Below are 20,172 nucleotides of genomic sequence, written 5' to 3'. Positions count from 1 at the left end.
ACTCTAATGTTCTCTCTTGGATGATTTAAATGTGATAAGACAAATATTAACTCCGCTGTTGCTGTAAAAGATTTAAAGGACTTAACACATTGCACCTAATGTCTGGTGCTGTTGCATCTCAGGAATATCAGGGCCCATATTCATAAAGCATATCAGAGTAGGAGTTCTGATCTAGGATCTGTTTTGCAAATTTTTAATAAGATTCTATAAACAGGGGGGGACCTAATCCTAGATCAGCACTCCTACTATGAGATTCTTTATGAATATGGACCTAGAACCATATAAGGATAGAGGCCCAGACTCCAATATACAGTATGTAACACTGAAAAATACATTTTGACAACCTCCAAACTTCTCAATTCAGTATCTCCAATGTATATGACAAAGTATCATGGTTTATTTGAGATATTCATTTCAACTGTATATTTTGGGTTGCTATCATGTTAGTGCTGGCTTTCATCTCTTGTTCCAAAAGAAGAACAGCCCATTCATCCTGACCAAGACAAATCCTCCTGTCTGGTTGTGTTATGGCCATCCTGACAACATCAGGCGGCCTGCACAGTTACACGCAATGACAGCACAAGGGTAAAACACACTATGCAGCCTGTTAATGTTTATGTAAAGATTTAACCATACAGCATTGCCATCCAATCTTCTGCTCCACAACAGGGGGCCTACGTGAGTCTGCAGTGTTAATAAACCTTGGCACCTCTGACAGAGACCTAGTAGTGCCAAGCTCTATGAATTGTGGCCCAGGACACCTCCCCATTGCAGTAAATAGAAGTTATCAATGAAAAGACTAAACTCCCATACCTCCTGCGCACACACACACACACTTTATGAATGGAACTTGTACCTAAGCCAAATCAAGCTCATTGACCTCTTTGGCACAGGAGCAATGTCCTGAATAGACACAGGGAGAAATAAAGTCGAAAGCAGCCTTTGTGTCAGCTAATAACTTCCCTCCCAGTTTGATCAATGTGTACTTCACTCAAACAAGATGGCCCATTTTAAAATGAGCTCCACACACACACCTCAAAATTCAGCCATAAGAAAATAATGTCGTCAAATAAAATGTGAGCTAAAAACAGAAAACCATCACCCAAATAGACATGTGGTTAACTCTTAGTTGAGAACCACATGAAACAAACAGATGTGTATCATTATAGTGTGATAACAATACAGAACATGTTGAAAAGCTGAACTGTTCTTGAGAAATAATTTGAGTGTTCACTGGATGTTTGCTTGTCTGTATGGATGTACAACCCTGGCAAGAGGCTTCCGAGACAGATGCTCTACGGCTCAGGCTAGAAAGGAGTAAGTGCGCCATACAGTGGCAAGCACATAAAGTCAAATTCAAATGTACAGTAATTTGATTGAGGCGCAAACACATTTGGGTGAGAGGAACACTTAGTAAATAGAATTAAGAATAAAAATACAGGAAATCTGACTTTTGTTCAAACATTTTACCTAGATACGTTTTCTAGCACTTTAAGCCATACATAGTTTATATTGAAAATACATCTCAATTTACAACACAATGTGTTTGTTTTAATGTATTTATTTAGAAGCCCTCGAATGAATTACATCCAAAATCAATGCAACATTTCTTCAGCCAAAGGCTGGGCCACACATTCAATACTAAAATATCCAACTTGTCATGTCTGATGCTAAAAAAAAACTATTCTTAAGACATGCCAAAATTGCACATAACCAAAACAACTAGTCACAAATTAAATACTTGGGGATGGGCTCTTATCAAAACATGTATTAATGCCTTTATAGATCCATATATCACCCTTTCATTTGAAAGAGTAAATAAAGTACAAATCTAGGATCCTTTACCATCGGTCAGTAACTAATGCACCACACATTCAATCCCTCACTTATCTGATACAGGCAGTCTATGAACCATGTCCAAGTAGATATTTTGTATTTTCAATAAATGCAAAAACATAGAAAGTATCAGCACTAACTAGACAAAACACAGCCTTTGAAATAGCTTATTTTAGTTTCACCACCGAAGAAACAATCTCAGATCATTACAATCACATCAGACAAATTCCATTCAAATACCACTCCATCAGACTCACAAAATGTTGGCCAACATTCTGACAATCTTTCCTGGCCCTACCAGCACAGATGGACAACTATAGAATAAAACCTTATTGCATGAATTCTACAACTATGACATAGTACAGCAGATGTCTAGTAAAGGTATATGTCACATTGTAAGTAAGTTGTTTCATATACTTTTTTCTGTGTGACCAAAACACAAATACATTGCTTTTTAAGTCCTGGTACCGACAGCGCATTCCTAATAAAGAGCACAGTTAGAATATGACATTACTTCTCTGCTGCAGCATATTGTTAGTATGACAGCGCAGTTTGTAAACTGATACAAGCCCATGTGCATATAATAAAACGGTTAAAGGATGTGCTTATCTGCCAGTCTTTTACTTAAAATAGACATCAATCTAGGTTCTCAGAGGTTGGTGGGTGCAGAAAATGTAACATATATATATATATATATATAAAAACGTCCAAGGCCGTGTTTACACAAGCAGAAGTATTCTGATATTTTGTCCAATTATTGTCAAAATAGCATTCTGATTGGTCAATGGACTAATTAGTGGAAAAATATCCAAATTGTGCTTCCTGTATAAACACATCCCACGTCACTCTCCATGTTGCTAACAGCAAACTGAAAGAAATAGAACTAATAGAACGAGTAACAATTCTAGAAATAACTTTCTGTACAGGATATGTTGGAGTTTCTCCTCAGCCGGTCGAAGAGAAACGTTTAAAACGAGAGGGATCAAAAGAACGAGTGTTGGGGGGGAACAAGGATTAAGGAACCTAAATGGGAAAAAAAAGGTGGGAAAAAAACAAAACAATTTCCCATAGAACTAGAACGCAACTGCAAGTCCCTCGCACAAATGAAACGAACATCCAGGGAAATTCTGTCCACAGTCATATCATTGTACTCTATTGTCTGGAATTTTAAATATTTATGACATCATTTTGAACTGAACAGAATGAGAGATAACGTGTGCAGGAGCCTCTATTCCTCTCTGGTCTGACCGACTAGAAACACAACCAACACACACTGCTGGTCAAAAGTTTAAGAACACCTACTCATTCAAGGGTTTTTCACTATTTTCAACATTGTAGAAAAATAGTGAAGACATCAAAACTATGAAATAACACATATGGAATCATGTAATAACCAAAAACAAAATGGGAGATCCTGCAAAGCAGCCACACTTTGCCTTGATGACAGCTATGCACTCTTGGCCTTCTCTCAACCAGCTTCATGAGGTAGTCACATGGAATGCATTTCGATTAACAGGTGTGCCTTGTTACAAGTTAATTCGTGGAATTTTTTATGCGTTTGAGCCAATCAATTGTGTTATGGCAAGGTAGGGGTGGTATACAGAAGACAGCCCTATTTGGTAAAATACCAAGTCCATATTATGGCAAGAACAGCTCAAATAAGCAAAGAAAAACAACAGTCCATCATTACTTTAAGACATGAAGGTCAGTCAATACAGAACATTAAGAACTTTGAAAGTGCAGTTGCAAAAACCATCAAGCACTATGATGAAACTGGCTCTCATTAGGACTGCCACAGGAATGGAAGACCCAGAGTTACCTCTGCTGCAGAAGATAAGTTAATTAGTTACCAGCCTCAGAAATTGCAGTCCAAATAAATGCTTCACAGAGTTCAAGTAACAGACACAACTGTTCAGAGGAGGATGCGTGAAATCAGGACTTCATGGTTGAATTGCTGCAAAGAAACCAGGACTAAAGGACACCAATAAGAAGAGACTTGCTTGGGCCAAGAAACACGAGCAATGGGCATTAGACCGGTAGAAATCTGTCCTTTGGTCTGGATTCCAAATTTTAGATTCCAACCGCAAAGACGCAGTATGGGTGAATACACATCTGTGCATGTGTATTTCCCACTGTAAAGCATGGAGGAGGTGTGATGGTGGTAGTGGTGGTGGTGGTGGGGGGGGGGGGGTGCTTTGCTGGTGACACTGTCTGATTTATTAAAAATTCAAGGCACACTTAACCAGCATGACTACCACAGCATTCTGCAGTGATACGCCATCCCATCTGGTTTGGGCTTAGTGGGACTATCATTTGTTTTTCAACAGGACAATGACCTAACACACCTCCATGCTGTGTAAGGGCTATTTTACCAATAAGGAGAGTGATGGAGCGCTGCATCAGATGACCTGGCCTCCACAATCCCCTGACCTCAACCAAATTGAGATGGTTTGGGAAGAATAGTCGGACCACAGAGTGAAGGAAAAGCAGCCAACAAGTGCTCAGCATATGTGGGAACTCCTTCAAGACTGTTGTCAAAGCATTCTAGGTGGTTGATTGAATTCCAAGAGTGTGCAACGCTGTCATCAAGGCAAAGGGTGGCTATTTGAAGAATCTCAACAAATATAAATTTTGATTTGTTTAACACTTTTTTGGTTACTACATGATTCCATATGTGTTATTTCATAGTTTTGATGTCTTACTATTATTCTACAATGTAGAAATAGTACAAATAAAGAAAATCCCTTGAATGAGTAGGTGTTCTAAAACTTTTGATCGGTAGTGAACATGTACTGGGATTTAGACATGGAGTAGACAGAATGATATAGAGCTGGAGTTGAGATTCATCCATGAGGCAGATACAACACCACAGAAAGAAGAACACCACATATAGGCTGCCCTCTGTCCAGGGATTTTTCCTGACATGAACAGGAAAAAAAACTCGATCCTAGTTGTAACCTGTATTGTAACAAGGACCTAGAGTTTTTCCTGGTCAGGTGATCCTTCTGGCCCTAACTGAGTGAACTGTGGTGTTGATGGGGGGTACTGGGAGGCTCGTCACTCGTAATCTTGGCTGAAAGCACCCCAGTCCTCCTGTACTGGTTCGGCTTCAGGCGTATACTGGTACTCTGACTGCTGGTTTTCTGCTGTGTACTTGTTTTCCGATGGGCTGATGAACATCGGGCTGCTCGCTTTCTTCCCTCTGACACTGAAAAAAAATATTGAAATTGATTAGAACAAAGCCACTAAACATAGAAACAAAATCGTCAGTAACAAGTATTTTCTGCATTGTTAACTGCTGTTTGGAATCAAAACAAACTAGCTTGGCAAATAGTGGGGTATACACTGGTGTACGCATGCAGTGGTTGTTGTTTCTACTGGCTCACTGGGGATTGGAGAGAGAGAGAGGGATACATACTGGTTCTTATGTTTGGAGCCGCTGATGTGTGCCTGATACTGTTCCACAGAGTTCAGTTCGATGTTGCATTCAGTACATGGGTAGCCCTTTACTGTGGAAGCTGGAGACACAGAAGGGACTAGTTGGCAAGGAACTCCATTTTAGACACATAAAACCTACATGCAATGACCCAATACTGCATTGGCACACAATTGATTTGCCTGTACTGTCTGGCTCCTACTGTATATTACACTCCAGAGACACGTATTAACACTGGTTAGAAATAATGGCCTCAACCATATGCAAAGTTCTAAACCATGTGCTTTTCCTTCCACAGGTTGGGTGTCCGTGGCTGTCTGGTCTTACCAAACATAACACTTAGTTTCAGGCGTTTCTGATACGCCTGCTAACATACTGGTCATATATATGGCATGGCCAATTAATTAGGGCCGATTTCAAGTTTCCATAACAAATCGGTAATTGGCCTTTTTGGACGCTGATTATATTGCAATCCACGAGGAAACTGTGGCAGGCTGACCACCTGTTACGCAAGTGCAGCGTCAAAAGGACCTTGTGGCTGCAAGGAGCCAAGGTAAGTTTCTAGCTAGCATTAAAAACGTATCTTTATATATATATATATATATTTTTTTAAACAATCTTCACATAATCACTAGTTACCCTAGTGATATCATCAACTATGTGTAGTTAACTAGCTTGTCCTGCGTTGCACAGCCTACTTGTCCTGCGAATCACAGCCTACTTCAACTTCGCCAAACGGGTGATGATTTAACAAAAGCGCATTCGTGAATAAAAGCACAATCCTTTCACAAATGTACCTAACCATAAACATCAACGCCTTTCTTAAAATCAATACACAGAAGTATATATTTTTAAACCTGCATATTTAGTTAGAAGAAATTCATGTTAACAGGCAATATTAACTAGGAAAATTGTGTCACTTCTCTTGCGTTCAGTGCAAACAGAGTCAGTGTATATGCAACAGTTTGGGCCGCCTGGCTCGTTGCGAACTGTGTGAAGAACATAATTAATTTGCCAGAATTTTACATAATTATGACATAACATTGAAGGTTGTGCAATATAACAGTAATATTTAGACTTAGGATTGCCACCCATTAGATAAAATACGGAATGGTTGCGTATTTCACTGAAAGAATAAACGTTTTGTTTTCAAAATTATAGTTTCCGGATTTGACCATATTAATGACCGAAGGCTCGTATTTCTGTGTTTATTATAATTAAGTCTCTGATTTGATAGAGCAGTCTGACTGAGATGTGGTAGGCAGCAGCAGGCTCATAAGCATTCATTCAAACAGCACTTTACTGCGTTTTGCCAGGTAGCTCTTAGAAATGATTGAAGCACAGCGCTGTTTATGACTTCAAGCCAATCAACTCGCCAGATTTGCCTGGCAATACTAAAGTGCCTATAAGAACATCCAATAGTCAAAGGTATATGAATTATATTTATTTCACCTTTATTTAACCAGGTAGGCTAGTTGAGAACAAGTTCTCATTTTCAACTGCGACCTGGCCAAGATAAAGCAAAGCAGTTCGACACATACAACAGAGTTACACATGGAATAAACATACAATAATACAGTATAAAAATCTATACAGCATGTGCAAATGAGGTAGGATAAGAAAGGTAAGGCAATAAATAGGCCATGGTGGCAAAGTAATTACAATATAGCAATTAAACACTAGAATGGTAGGATGTGCAGAAGATGAATGTGCAAGTTGAGATACTGGGGTGCAAAGGAGCAAAATAAATAAATACAGTGTGGGGATGAGATAGCTCATCTGTAAATAGCCCATCCAATCTATGTACAGGTGCAGTGATCTGTGAGCTTAAAGCTAGTGAGGGAGGTAAGAGTCTCCAGCTTCAGAGATGTTTGCAGTTCATTCCAGTCATTGGCAGCAGAGCACTGGAAGGAGAGGCGGCCAAAAGAAGAATTGGCTTTGGGGGTGACCAGGGAGATATACCTGCTGGAGCGCGTGCTACGGGTGGGGCTTTACCTAGCAGAGACTTGTAGATGACCTGGAGCCAGTGGGTTTGGCGACGAGTATGAAGCGAGGGCCAGCCAACGAGATCATACAGGTCGCAGTGGTGGGTAGTACATGGGGCTTTGGTGACAAAACAGATGGCATTGTGATAGACTGCATCCAATTTGTTGAGTAGAGTGTTGGAGGCTATTTTGTAAATGACATCGCCGAAGTCGAGGATCGGTAGGATGGTCAAATACAAAACGGTATAGAAAGTCGACACGTCATAATTCCTATAATAACAACAACCTAAAACTTCTTAACTGGGAATATTGAACCACTAGCTTTCATATGTTCTCATGTTCTGAGCAAGGAACTTCAAACGTTAGCTTTTTTACATGGCACATATTGCACTTTTACTTTCTTCTCCAGCACTGTTTTTGCATTATTTAAACCAAATTGAACAGGTTTCATTATTTGAGACTAAATAGATTCATGTATTATATTAAGTTAAAAAGTTTTCATTCAGTATTGTTGTAATTGTCATTATTACATATATATATATATATATACACACACATAAACACATATATACATACATATACATATGCCGATTAATCGGTATCAGCTTTTTTTTGGTCCTCCAATATTCGGTATCGGTGTTAAAATCAGTCAATCGACCTCTAATTAATTAATATATATCAGTCAAAAGTTGACATCTACTCATTCAAGGGTTATTTATTTATTTTTCTATTTTCAACATTGTAGAATAATAATGACATCAAAATTATGAAACATATGGAATCATGTAGTAACCAAAAACAAGTTAAAATATATTTTGATTTGTTTATATTGGCGATTCTTCAAAGTAGCCACCCTTTGCCTTGATGACAGCTTTGCACACTCTTGACATTCATGAGGTAGTCACCTGGAAATAGAGGTTGACCGATTACGATTTTTCAACGCCGATACCGATTGGAGGACCAAAAAAAGCCGACACCGATTAATCGGACGATATATATATATATATTTGTAATAATGACAATTACAACAATACTGAATGAACACTTATTTTAACTTAATATAATACATCAATAAAATCTATTTAGCCTCAAATAAATAATGAAACATGTTCAATTTGGTTTAAATAATACAAAAACAAAGTGTTGGAGAAGAAAGTAAAAGTGCAATATCTGCCATGTAAAAAAGCTAATGTTTAAGTTCCTTGCTCAGAACATGCGAACATATGAAAGCCGGTGGTTCCTTTTAAAATGAGTCTTCAATATTCCCAGGTAAGAAGTTTTAGGTTGTAGTTATTATAGGACTATTTCTCTCTATACCATTTGTATTTCATATACCTTTGACTATTGGATGTTCTTATAGGCACTTTAGTATTGCCAGCCTAATCTCGGGAGTTGATTGGCTTGAAGTCATAAACAGCGCAATGCTTCAAGAGCTGCTGGCAAATGCAGTAAAGTGCTGTTTGAATGAATGCTTATGAGCCTGCTGCTGCCCATCACCGCTCAGTCAGACTGCTCTATCAAGTCATAGACTTTATTATAATAACACACAGAAATACGAGCCTTAGGTCATTAATATGGTCAAATCCGGAAACTATCATTTCGAAAACAAAACGTTTATTCTTTCAGTGAAATACGCAACCGTTCAGTATTTTACCGAACAGGTGGCATCCATAAGTCTAAATATTGCTGTTACATTGCACAACATTCAATGTTATGTCAAAATTATGTAAAATTCGGACAAATTAGTTCGCAACAAAAGAAGGTAAAAGATACAGGTGAAGAAACTGTTGCATAATCCCTGACTCTGCGTGCAATAAACGCAAGAGAAGTGACACAATTTCCCAAGTTTAATATTGCATGCTAACATGAATTTTTTGTTAACTGAAGATGCAGGTTAAAAAAATATATACTTCTGTGTATTGATTTTAAGAAAGGCATTGATGTTTATGGTTAGGTACATTCGTGCAACGATTGTGCTTTTTTCACAAATGCGCTTTTGTTAAATCATCCCCGTTTGGCTAAGTTGCCTGTCTTTGTTAGGAAGAAATGGTCTTCACACAGTTGGCAACGAGCCAGGTGGCCCAAACTGCTGCATATACCCTGACTCTTTTGCACAGAACGCAAGAGAAGTGACACAATTTTCCTAGTTAAAAGAAATTCATGTTAGCAGGCAATATTAACAAAATATGCAGGTTAAAAAATATATACTTGTATATTGATTTTAAGAAAGGCTTTGATGTTTATGGTTAGGTACACATTGGTGCAACGACAGTGCTTTTTCACAAATGCACTTGTTAAATCACCCATTTGGCGAAGTAGGTTGTGATTCAATGATAAATTAACAGGCACCGCATTGATTATATGCAACACAGGACAAGCTAGATAAACTAGTAATATCATCAACCATGTGTAGTTAATCACTAGTTATGTTAAGATTGATTGTTTTTTATAAGTTCAATTTAATGCTAGCTAGCACCTTACCGTGGCTCCTTGCTGCACTCGCATAACAGGTAGTTAGCCTGCCACACAGTGTCCTCGTGGAGTGCAATGTAATCGGCCATGATCGGTGTCCAAAAATGCCGATTACCAATTGTTGTGAAAACTTTAAAATCGGCCCTAATTAAATCGGCCATTCCGATTGATCGGTCAACCTCTACCTGAAAAGCATTTCGATTAGCAGGTGTGCCTGGTTACAAGTTAATTTGTGGCATGTATATCCTTCTTAATGAGTTTGAGACAATCAGTTGATTTGTGAGAAGGTAGGGGTGGTATACAGAAGATAGCCCTATTTGGTTAAAGACCAAATCCATATTATGGCAAGAACCCCTCAAATAAGCAAAGAGAAACAACAGTCCATCATTACTTTAAAAGACATCAAGGTCAGTCAATCTGGAACATTTCAAGAACTTTGAACATTTCTTCAAGTGCTATCGCAAAATCCATCAAGCGCTATGATGAAACTGGCTCATGAGGACTGCCACAGGAATGGAAGACCCAGAGTTACCTCTGTTGCAGAAGATAAGTTCATTAGAGTTACCAGCCTCAGAAATTGCAGCCCAAATGAATATTTCACAGAGTTCAAGTAACAGACACATCTCAACATCAACTGTTCAGAGGAGACTGTGTGAATCAGGCCTTCATGGTCGAAATGCTGCAAAGAAACCACTACTAAAAGGACACCAATAAGAAGAAGAGAATTGCTTGGGCAAAGAAACACGAGTGCAACCGGTAGAAATCTGTCCTTCGGTCTGATGAATCCATATTTGAAATCTTTGGTTCCAACCGCCGTGTCTTTGCGAGATGCAGAGTAGGTGAACGGATGATCTCTGCATGTGTGGTTCCCACCGAGAAGCATGGAGGTGGTGGTGTGATGGTGACACTGTCAGTGATTTATTTAGAATTCAAGGCACACTTAACCAGCATGGCTACCACAGCATTCTGCAGCGATACACCATCCCATCTGGTTTGCGCTTAGTAGGACCATCATTTGATTTTCAACAGAACAATGACCTCCAGGCTGTGTAAGGGCTATTTGACCAAGAAAGAGAGTGATGAGTGCTGCATCAGATGACCTGGCCTCCACAATCACCCAACCTCAACCCGACAAATGGTTTGGGATGAGTTGGACCGCAGAGTGAAGGAAAAGCAGCCAACAAGTGCGCAGCATGGGGGAACTCCTTCAAGACACTGCTTCAAGACAGTTAGAAAAGCATTCCTCAAGAAGCTGGTTGAGAGAATTCCAACATTATGCAAAGCCGTTATCAAGGCAAAGAGTGGCTACTTTAAAGAATTTGTTTAACACTTTTTTGGTTACTACATCATTCCACGTGTCATTTCATAGTTTCGATGTCTTCACTATTAATCTACAATGTTGAAAATAGTTTAAAAAAATTAAAGTGGAAGGCACAGGCTCGCTTTCCATTTCCCCTGACAAACCGGAACATCCAGTTGTTGGGGCCTCGGCAGCGGCTAGGTCTTATCTAGCTATTAACGCTCGCATTTGATTGGCTGGGAGTAGAAATTACATTTCCCTTCAGTATAGGCATTTCTTTGTTTTCCCTTGTTTTACATTTCCTTACCATGTCGGTAGAGCTGGGCGATATGGACAAAAGTCATATTGTGATTCAAAGTATTTAGCTCGATAATAAATACAACGACAAATAAAAATGTTTTAATGGACATTTACTTTACATTAGCGGCAAGGCTTTAGACAATTTTTTTGCAGTGCCAAGTAAGACACAAGGTAGCCCATGATTTAAAAAAAATAAAAAATAAAATAAAAATAAAAAAGCCATTCGAACCTATCCAGGGAATGTATGATTGATATTTTGATGTGCAATCTGTCAAAATAGGATCCTGAAATATATAGTTTTGGCTCTTCAGAGAAATTGCTGACATATTTGTAACTATTGGCTATATTATTCACCACCTGAGGAAGTGGTAAGTCAAAACACGTAGCTAACTCTAAATATGATATTGTTGCTATATAAACCATGTAGGCTTATTGATTAATCAGTAAATGTAGGTTATATCCTACCAAAACTTTTCAGCGTTAGGACTAGGCCACTTGATGTAGGCCTAGTCACGGCAAATGGTGCGCTTTGCGCCACGAGCGCATCTACACCATACTACAGCTTACTCCGGTTGTAAAGCGGTGCAATTAACTAAATATGAGGTGAGAAATAAACTATAGTTGCGTTGAAAACTGTCTCTCCCGCAATTGCATTTTGAGCAATGTCAAATGCTTGTGCTTCTAATAATGCATCTCTCCCTCATCCATGCTCAGTGGGGAGAGGGAGTGGCTCGCTCACAGTAGCAGACAGCAAAACAGGGACATGCAGATAGATTCATAGCAGGAATCAACAATGCATAGGCTATTCCTCAACCCAAAATTAGAAAGGTGTTCCTAATGTTTGGTATATTCTGTGTATATAAATATTTCCATCTCGACTCCACCCATTTTTATCGTCTTCCTAAGGAGAACTTCTCTAGGCTTACAAAAAGAGAAAAGCCTGGCCACACGATGCTGTCCTACCTGGTGCAGTGGATGGCCCATAGGTCTGCATAAGCTTCTGTTGGGTCAGCTGTTTTTTATGCTTCTTGCCTTCGTAGTGCTGCTTGGCCATGAGGGGGTTGTTGAACGAGGCATGGCAGATGGAACAGAAGTTACCCTGGTCGTCCTCGGCTGGGCCTGACGATGCCACGTTGCTAGCCTCTGACTGAGCCTCCTTCTTCTTTTTCACTACTGGGGCCACGGCCTGAGGTAGTGCTACTGGGGAGGTAGGAGGCAGGATATGAAACGTTCGTCAGACAGGAAAGGGGAGTTTAAGTTGTATTTGTCAAATGTGTAAAAATATAGGTATACGACAGAGCAATAACACAGAATGAGGAGAAAAAGAAAATGGGTGCAAATGGGGTAGAACATTTAAAACAGGCTTTTCTCATATATGGCCATAAGTTTAGATGGCCCATTACCTGGGGTCTGGTTGCCAAAGGTCTTCAGTCTCAGGTTCTTGGTGTGCACCTTGCCCTGGTAGTGGGACTCAGCCACCACCGGAGAGGAGAATGTCATGTTACATATATGACAGGCTTTGGAGCGGTCCGTCTCGCCATTACTGCTGGCCTGGAGATGGGGGGGAAGAATACGGCAAAGTACAACAGAGGACACAAAAAGGTTAAGGGCACTCTATCCATGAACGCTGTCTATTTATACTGGGCTGAGCAGGGCTGGATAAAACCTTTTCTAGCTGGTCCCATGTGGCTCAGTTGGTAGAGCATGGCGCTTGCAACGCCAGGGTTGTGGGTTTGATTCCAATGGGGAACCAGTAGGAAAATGAATGCACTCACTACTGTAAGTCGCTCTGGATGTCTGCTCAATGACAAAAAATCTAAATGTCTAGCTGAGAAATAAACTTACACTGTCTCCCGAAGGCGACTTGAACCTTTTGATGGTGGGCTCCTCTTCTTTGTGGATGCTCATGTAGCGTCTCACTTTGTTGGCATGCTTTTTGCTCTGAAAAGAATGACAGAATGAAAACATCAGACGCTGCTCTGTATAGTGGTCAAGAAGATGACCATAAATAAATATCAAACTCAAGTGGGATCACCAACCTGATAATGTGCAAGTTTCTGGGAGTCAGAATTCAGGACAGCACTGCAGACTTTGCACAGGGCATCAGAAAACAGGTCACCATTCTCCTTTATCATTTTGTTTACTGAAAAATAATGTCAGTATTGATTTCAAAAATTAGACATCAAAGATCTGTATATATCCATCCATCCATCTGTGGTATCACTATGATGCTCTTCGGCCTTTGATGAAGCGCTCACAGCTAAGTTAAAAGGCCCAGTGCAGTCAAAAAAGTGATTTCTCTGTTTTATACATTTCACACGGAGGTTGGAATAATAACTGAAAATGATAATTCACTTTTAGCGAAAGAGCTGTTTGAAAAGACCACCTGACATTTATGCCTGTTTTGGTAGGAGGGAGTTTTGGCCTTCCATGGTGACGTCACCATGCAGTAAATTAGTTTTACACCGTACCCAAACCGGTCACGCGCCAATTGATTTTGTCCCCCCACACCAAACGCGATCACGACACGCAGGTTGAAATATCAAAACAAACTCAACCAATTATATTAATTTGGGGACAGGTTAAAAAGCATTAAACATTTATGGCAAATTAGCTAGATGGCTTCCAGTTGCTAGCTAATTTGTATTATTTAGCTAGCTTGCTGTTGCTAGCTAATTTGTCCTGGGAAATAAACATTGAGTTGTTATTTTACCTGAAATGCACAAGCTCCTCTACTCCGACAATTAATCCACACATAAAACAGTCAACCTTTTCGTTTCTAGTCATCTCTCCTCCTTCATGCTTTTTCTTCTTTGGACTTTATATGGCGATTAGCATTTAACTTTTATAGTTACCACAATGACCGACCAAACTCAGTTGATCTTTAATTCACCCATGTAGGTATAACCAATGAGGAGATGGCATGTGGGTATCTGCTTCTATAAACAGTGAGGAGTGTGAGAGGCAGGACTTGCACTGTGTTAAGCGTCACAAATAGAACTGACTTCTATTTTAGCGCTTAGCAACGCAGACGCAAATTAATTGAACAACATGTGTTTGAATGTATTTTGTAACGCTCACGCAAGCAAGCGGTGTGGTCAGCATGTAATAAGAAAGAGAAGTCCAAACCTCTGCCAATAGCATACCCCCCCCCCCCCCTCCCCTCCGTTCTAACTGACAAATTGCTCATTGTTAAGAAGCGGTTTCTTTTTTTTAACCATTTTCATTGAAAGAAATCACAGTAAGGTACTAAATTGTTACCCAATTTTTTTTTTGATAGAGGTAACAGCTGCATTGGACCTTTAAATTGGAGTACTGCTTTATGCGTGGTTGTTGTTAGAACGTTAGCTAGCTTAGTGGTACTAACGTTACTACACTAGCTACTGATTTGGCCAATTTACTTCAGACACATAAATAAATACTAAGAGTACATACAAATCAATGCAGTCCTTCGTAAGGCCGAGGTGGCTTTGAAAATAGCTTGCCGTTAGGTAACATTACTCCTTCACTAATGCATTGCATCGACCTTGGAACTTGCTGCTCAAATGGCTAATAGCTAGCTAGAATAGTGCAGATGTAGGTATTGCTAGCGTTGATTGTTTATGCTCTGCTCACACGGGCTATGGTGGTAGCCCTTGGTTTTGGCTATAATAAATAATGCATACTAGACCAAAGTGGATATCCATTATATTGAGCAAAGGAAAACATCAGCTTACCCTCCGCCGCCCCTGAAGGTAAATATGGAAAATCTCCATTTGGTTCCTCGAGCGCCATGTTTTCTGTCGTGTCAGCAGCAGCGGGCACACGCGTAATCGTGACGACACCAAAGAGCTAGCTTTCAAGACAACTGGAAATCGGAAACTTTTGGCCCATTCAACAACAGAGCGATACGAACCTTGTTTCAGCAGGATGTTGTATCTATACCTTATGTCATGCCTTATTGGAATGGATTTATTGATAATATCTGTTGGGAAAAAGTTTGGATATTGCCACACACATACCTACTTGTTAACAAAATTAAGGAGGTTTCCTTTAAAATTATTCATAAATATTATCCTGCCAACCACTATATGAAGAAGTTTAAGGAAAACATCAATTCAAATTGCTCCTTTTGTAATGACCACCCAGAAACAGTGTTGCATCTTTTTTGGCATTGTATACATGTAAGAAAACTGGCAAGACATCAGTAGATTTATAATTAAACACATTTATGAAGATTTTACACTATTGTGGAGAGATGTACTGTTTGGATTCTTTACATACGATAAAAATAAGCTGAAACATTTTTATGTAATTAATTTCATTATTCTTTTGGCCAAATTTCATATACACAAATGTAAATTTACTAACAAAAAACACATTTTCTTACCCTACAAAAAGAAATTGAACTGTATTTTAAGACAGTTAAATACTCTACTAACAAAAAAGCTGTTAGAATTATAAGTATATGTATGTCCCTTAAGGTCCTTGTGTAATTGTAATGTGATATTGTACCCCCTAGCTCGATTGTCCATTGTATATAATCTATATATACTTGTGTTCCCTTATGTACTTTCTGTATTGATTTGTTGTTAATAAAAAATTAAAATAAATAAACTGGAAATCGGAAAAAACTAGGTAAAATCATGACGTCGGTGATCTTCAGGACGGAAAGTCGGAACTCTAGGTTTAGAAAGAGGTTAGAGTTCCCCTATTTGGAATTCCGAGTTGGATGACGGTTCAAAACGACTTTTCCCAGTCGGGGCTCGTTTTTTCCCCCCCGAGTTCCCAGTTGTCTCGAATGCACTGAAGTCGGAGATTGCCGAGTTCGCAGTTGCTTTGTATGAATAAAAATGCATTAATTAATAATGAATGAATGCACACAAATGCATCAATACATAACTAAATGGATGAATCCACACATAGATAAATCATTAATAATGATTTTTTTGTTGTATTTCTTCCTGCAATATGATGAGGGGGTGTCAAGCAAACGTATGTGGGTGTTATCTAACACCATTGGTTGATCAATGCCACAGCGCTTTGAGTGATTGCATGATAAAGAATAACATCAAGACGAAGCAGCTGCATTATAAGTGGGATGCACTGTTGAGCGCTACATCCTGAGGAGTTCGTGCTGATTGGACGGAGATTGTGACAGCCGGTTAAATGGCGTCCCTTGAGAAAGCAAGAACAAGATGTATGTCAGATGTGCAGTATTATCATAAGGAGACGTATACTTGGAATACGGAGGAGGAATGGAGGGAAAAAGAGAAGCAGAGGAGGTCTAAGAGAGAGAGGGAGGAAGATGGTGAGCTTGAGTCGGTTAAAAATGGCAGAAAAAAGGGAGATGGTTTGTTGAAGAAGAACGGTAGAAGTGTAAGCAGAGTGAGCTGAAGACAGGAGGAGAAATGGAAATGAATGAGGGCGAAGTATCGGAGGTGGTAGGTGTGGTAAAGTTCTTGGAACCCGAGGCTTGCACCGAGGGACAGGATAAAGATGAGTCTGTGACATTAGGAGTGAAGTTTTTTGGGAAAAGTGGACCCTTGCCTTTTGGCTGATCCATTTGTGGTTTTAGGGTGGGTGAAAACAGAGTTGGGTATAACTGTTTGTGTTTCTACTGGTCATAGGGAGAAGACGCTCGGCGTTAAACGAATGGGGGCAAGAAATGTGAATTGTTTCGCTCTCAAGAAAAGGACTCCATTGAAAGGAGTGATTACTGGGGTAGGAGTAAATGTAAAAGTTGACCAACTGAAGGGGCAGATTCCTGGTATGTGTGATGCTCGTTGTTTTGTGCAATGCAGACAGGGTAACAGAAGAGTCATTGTCTGTTCTTTTGAGTTTTGAAGTTGAGTCTTTGTCCGACAAAGTAATGTTTGGATATATAAAAGTTATCCTGTACGAGCTTTTGTACCAAATACATTACGTTGTTACAGGTGTCAAGCTTATGGGCATATGGCAGCAGTGTGTAGGAGGGAGGTTCATAGGTGTGAGAAGTGTGCAGAAGGGCATGAGACAAAGGAATGTGTAGCATTGGGGAAAGTAGTGGTATGTGTTAATTATAGGGGTATGGGCTGGGATCATGCAAGAGAGGCAGATTGAGGTTTAGATCGCTTAACAAGAGTTAAGCACCACGGCCAGAATGCACAGTACTTTCCCCTCTGTGTTTAATAATGAAAATACCTACCAAAAGGAGAACATGAATGTGGTTTATTTCTGTGCATGTTAAAAAAGTAAAATAAGCAGCATATCTGGACATGATGTACTATAGATATATCTGTCAACATATTCATACACATGATGTATAATCCTGTAAAATGATTCTGGCCCGGGATAGCAAAAATATATTCTGTGGCCCTCCACGGAAAATAATTGCCCAGGCCTGCTCTAGTTTAAAATGGGTATGCACCAAAAACACAAGAAAGAGAGAGAGCTCAACATTACATTTAAACTACCAAGTGTGAGGAGTGAAGTCTCTGATGGGCCTTGACTAGAGCAATGAAGTCAGGTATAGTTTCTGACGTCGCTATGCGCAGGATTACTGAGTGGTGAGAGTCAGTAAGAGATGATCTGTGCCTTGACTTAATTTCATCACTGAAAATGTCTGTTCACCTACATAGGTTGACCCAAACAGTACAAACATCTTCTGAGCATGACTCCTAATCTTTGGAAAGTTTTGTTAATCGAGAAATGCATAGAACCTTGTCAGTGACATTGTTTTGAATAGTTCTCTAATCACTGCATCAGACTGAAGATGGATAATCTCAAGTTGCAGGTCAGTGGAAGCGTTATCCACATTGAAGGTGAAAGGATACTTCTCCTGCTGATCATCTGATAGGGAACAGACTAGTAGTGTCGGAAGGTGGGTGAGATTTTTGGCTTCTATTTGGCGGGTCAGGAAGAGTAATTTTCCCTATAAGGCTTGACAAGGCTGTACATCTGATGTGTGGTAGGGGAGATCTGCATGACCCGACTCTGTCTCTTCCAACAGTGAGACAAACTGCCTGTGGTTTAAAGATTTAGTGACTGTATCCACAACATGGCTCATTTTCAGAACACATTCCCAGAGCACCTCCTGGTGAATAATGCAATGCAGGAAAACAATTTTCTGATCTGGGTTCAGCTCAGCTACTTGATCTTGTATCCTTTTCAAAAGGCCAACGCTTTTTCCTGTCAAGTTTGGGCACCCATCAGTGGTCACACTTTTCAAAACTCAGTCGCAGCTTTGTCACACACTTATTAACCTTCTCCAATAAAATCTTTCCCTGTGGTTGTGCTCTTCATTGACTGCACTGAAGCAAGCTCCTCTGTAATTTCAAAGTCTGGGGTTATGCCTCGTAATATCGAATATCAACAACTGCGCCGTGTCACGTACATCACTGCTCTCATCCAGGGCCAAGGAGAAATAGGTGAAATACTTTACCGTCTTTCAACTGTTGTTCCATATTCTCTGCGACACGGCGTGTCACTGTTCATCCTGACAGGGAAACTTTTTTTTTTTTTTTTTTTATTTTTTTTTTTTTTTACATTTTATCCCATTTTCTCCCCAATTTTCGTGGTATCCAATCGCTAGTAATTACTACCTTGTCTCATCGCTACAACTCCCGTACGGGCTCGGGAGAGACGAAGGTCGAAAGCCATGCGTCCTCCGAAGCACAACCCAACCAGCCATGCTGCTTCTTAACACAGCGCGCCTCCAACCCGAAAGCCAGCCGCACCAATGTGTCGGCGCGATGAGACAAGGACATCCCTACCGGCCAAACCCTCCCTACCCCGGACGACGCTATGCCAATTGTGCGTCGCCCCACGGACCTCCCGGTCGCGGCCGGCTGCGACAGAGCCTGGGCGCGAACCCAGAGGCTCTGGTGGCGCAGTTAGCACTGCGATGCAGTGCCCTAGACCACTGCGCCACCCGGGAGGCCAGGGAAACATTTTCAAACAGCTCTTTCTTGTCGGGGCAAAGTATTGCTGCAGAGTCAATTAAACATTCTTTAATGAATTCGCCCTAAGCAAATGGATTGCTATGTTTAGCTATTTTGTGGACAGTACATAGCTAGCTATCGCAATTCTGCTTTTGCAACTGAGAAAATAACTGTTTCGATGCACTTGCCCTCTGCTCAGACGACATATTCCTATATTTCTCTGCATGCTTCGGCTGGAAGTGTCGGGACAAGTTGTAGTCTTTCAAGACAGCGATGCTCTCTTTGCACACTAAGCACACAGCTTTCCCTGATACCTCAATAAAGAAATGTTTCGATGTCCACTCTTGCTGGAACATCCTACATTCATTGTCTACTTTCCTTTTCCTTAAACTCATTTTCTGCAAAAATCAAATGAAATGTTATTTGTCACATACACATGGTTAGTAGATGTTAATGCGGGTGTAGCGAAATGCTTGTGCTTCTAGTTCCGACAGTGCAGTAATATCTAACAAGTAATCAAACAATTTCCCAACAACTACCTAATACACACAAATCTAAAGGGGTGAATGAGAATAGTACATATAAATATATGGATGAGCGATGGCCGAGCGGCATATGCAGGGTGCAATAGAAGGAATAAAATACAGTATGTACATATGATGAGTTTTATAAGATATATAAACATTATTAAAGTGGCATTATTTAAAGTGGCATTGTTTAAAGTGACTAGTGATCCATGTATTAAAAAGTGTCCAGTGATTGGGTCTCAATGTAGGCAGCAGCCTCTCTGAGTTAGTGATAGCTGTTTAGCAGTCTGATGGCCTTGAGATAGAAGCTGTTTTTCAGTCTCTCGGTCCCAGCTTTGATGCACCTGTACTGACCTCGCCTTCTGGATGGTAGCGGTGTGAGCAGGCAGTGGCTCGGGTGGTTGTTGTCCTTGAT

The 20,172-nt window shown here is 40.1% G+C and overlaps 1 protein-coding gene across 2 annotated transcripts; it reads right to left on the bottom strand.

Annotated features, from left to right (window-relative positions):
* Positions 1-1,545: 1,545 nt before the first annotated feature.
* LOC129868348 (zinc finger protein 346-like) lies at positions 1,546-15,154 on the bottom strand. Of its 2 annotated transcripts, none has more exons than XM_055942255.1 (7): positions 15,046-15,154; positions 13,369-13,472; positions 13,175-13,270; positions 12,733-12,880; positions 12,293-12,529; positions 5,255-5,354; positions 1,546-5,044 (listed from the first exon to the last, which is right to left on the bottom strand). In XM_055942255.1, the coding sequence occupies exons 1-7, from the start codon at positions 15,101-15,103 to the stop codon at positions 4,894-4,896; spliced, it is 894 nt and encodes a 297-aa protein (XP_055798230.1). In that variant the 5' UTR covers positions 15,104-15,154; the 3' UTR covers positions 1,546-4,893. The 2 variants fall into 2 exon arrangements, with proteins under 2 accessions (XP_055798230.1, XP_055798231.1); XM_055942256.1 differs by having other exon boundaries at positions 12,293-12,526.
* Between the last annotated feature and the right edge of the window lie 5,018 nt (positions 15,155-20,172).

Source organism: Salvelinus fontinalis, chromosome 13, assembly GCF_029448725.1.
Source record: "Salvelinus fontinalis isolate EN_2023a chromosome 13, ASM2944872v1, whole genome shotgun sequence".
Lineage (NCBI taxonomy): Eukaryota > Metazoa > Chordata > Actinopteri > Salmoniformes > Salmonidae > Salvelinus > Salvelinus fontinalis.
The sequence above is the reverse complement of the archived record's forward strand: the minus strand, read 5'-3'. Positions and strand labels throughout refer to the sequence as shown.

Bases quoted from the DNA above. Each gene is read 5' to 3' on its own strand.
- LOC129868348 (XM_055942255.1), bottom strand. From the start codon at position 15,103: ATGGCGCTCGAGGAACCAAATGGAGATTTTCCATATTTACCTTCAGGG. The intron at 13,473-15,045 runs GTAAGCTGATGT...ATTATTTTTCAG, and splicing joins ACCTTCAGGGGCGGCGGAGG to TAAACAAAATGATAAAGGAG. The intron at 13,271-13,368 runs GTTGGTGATCCC...CATTCTTTTCAG, and splicing joins AGAAACTTGCACATTATCAG to AGCAAAAAGCATGCCAACAA.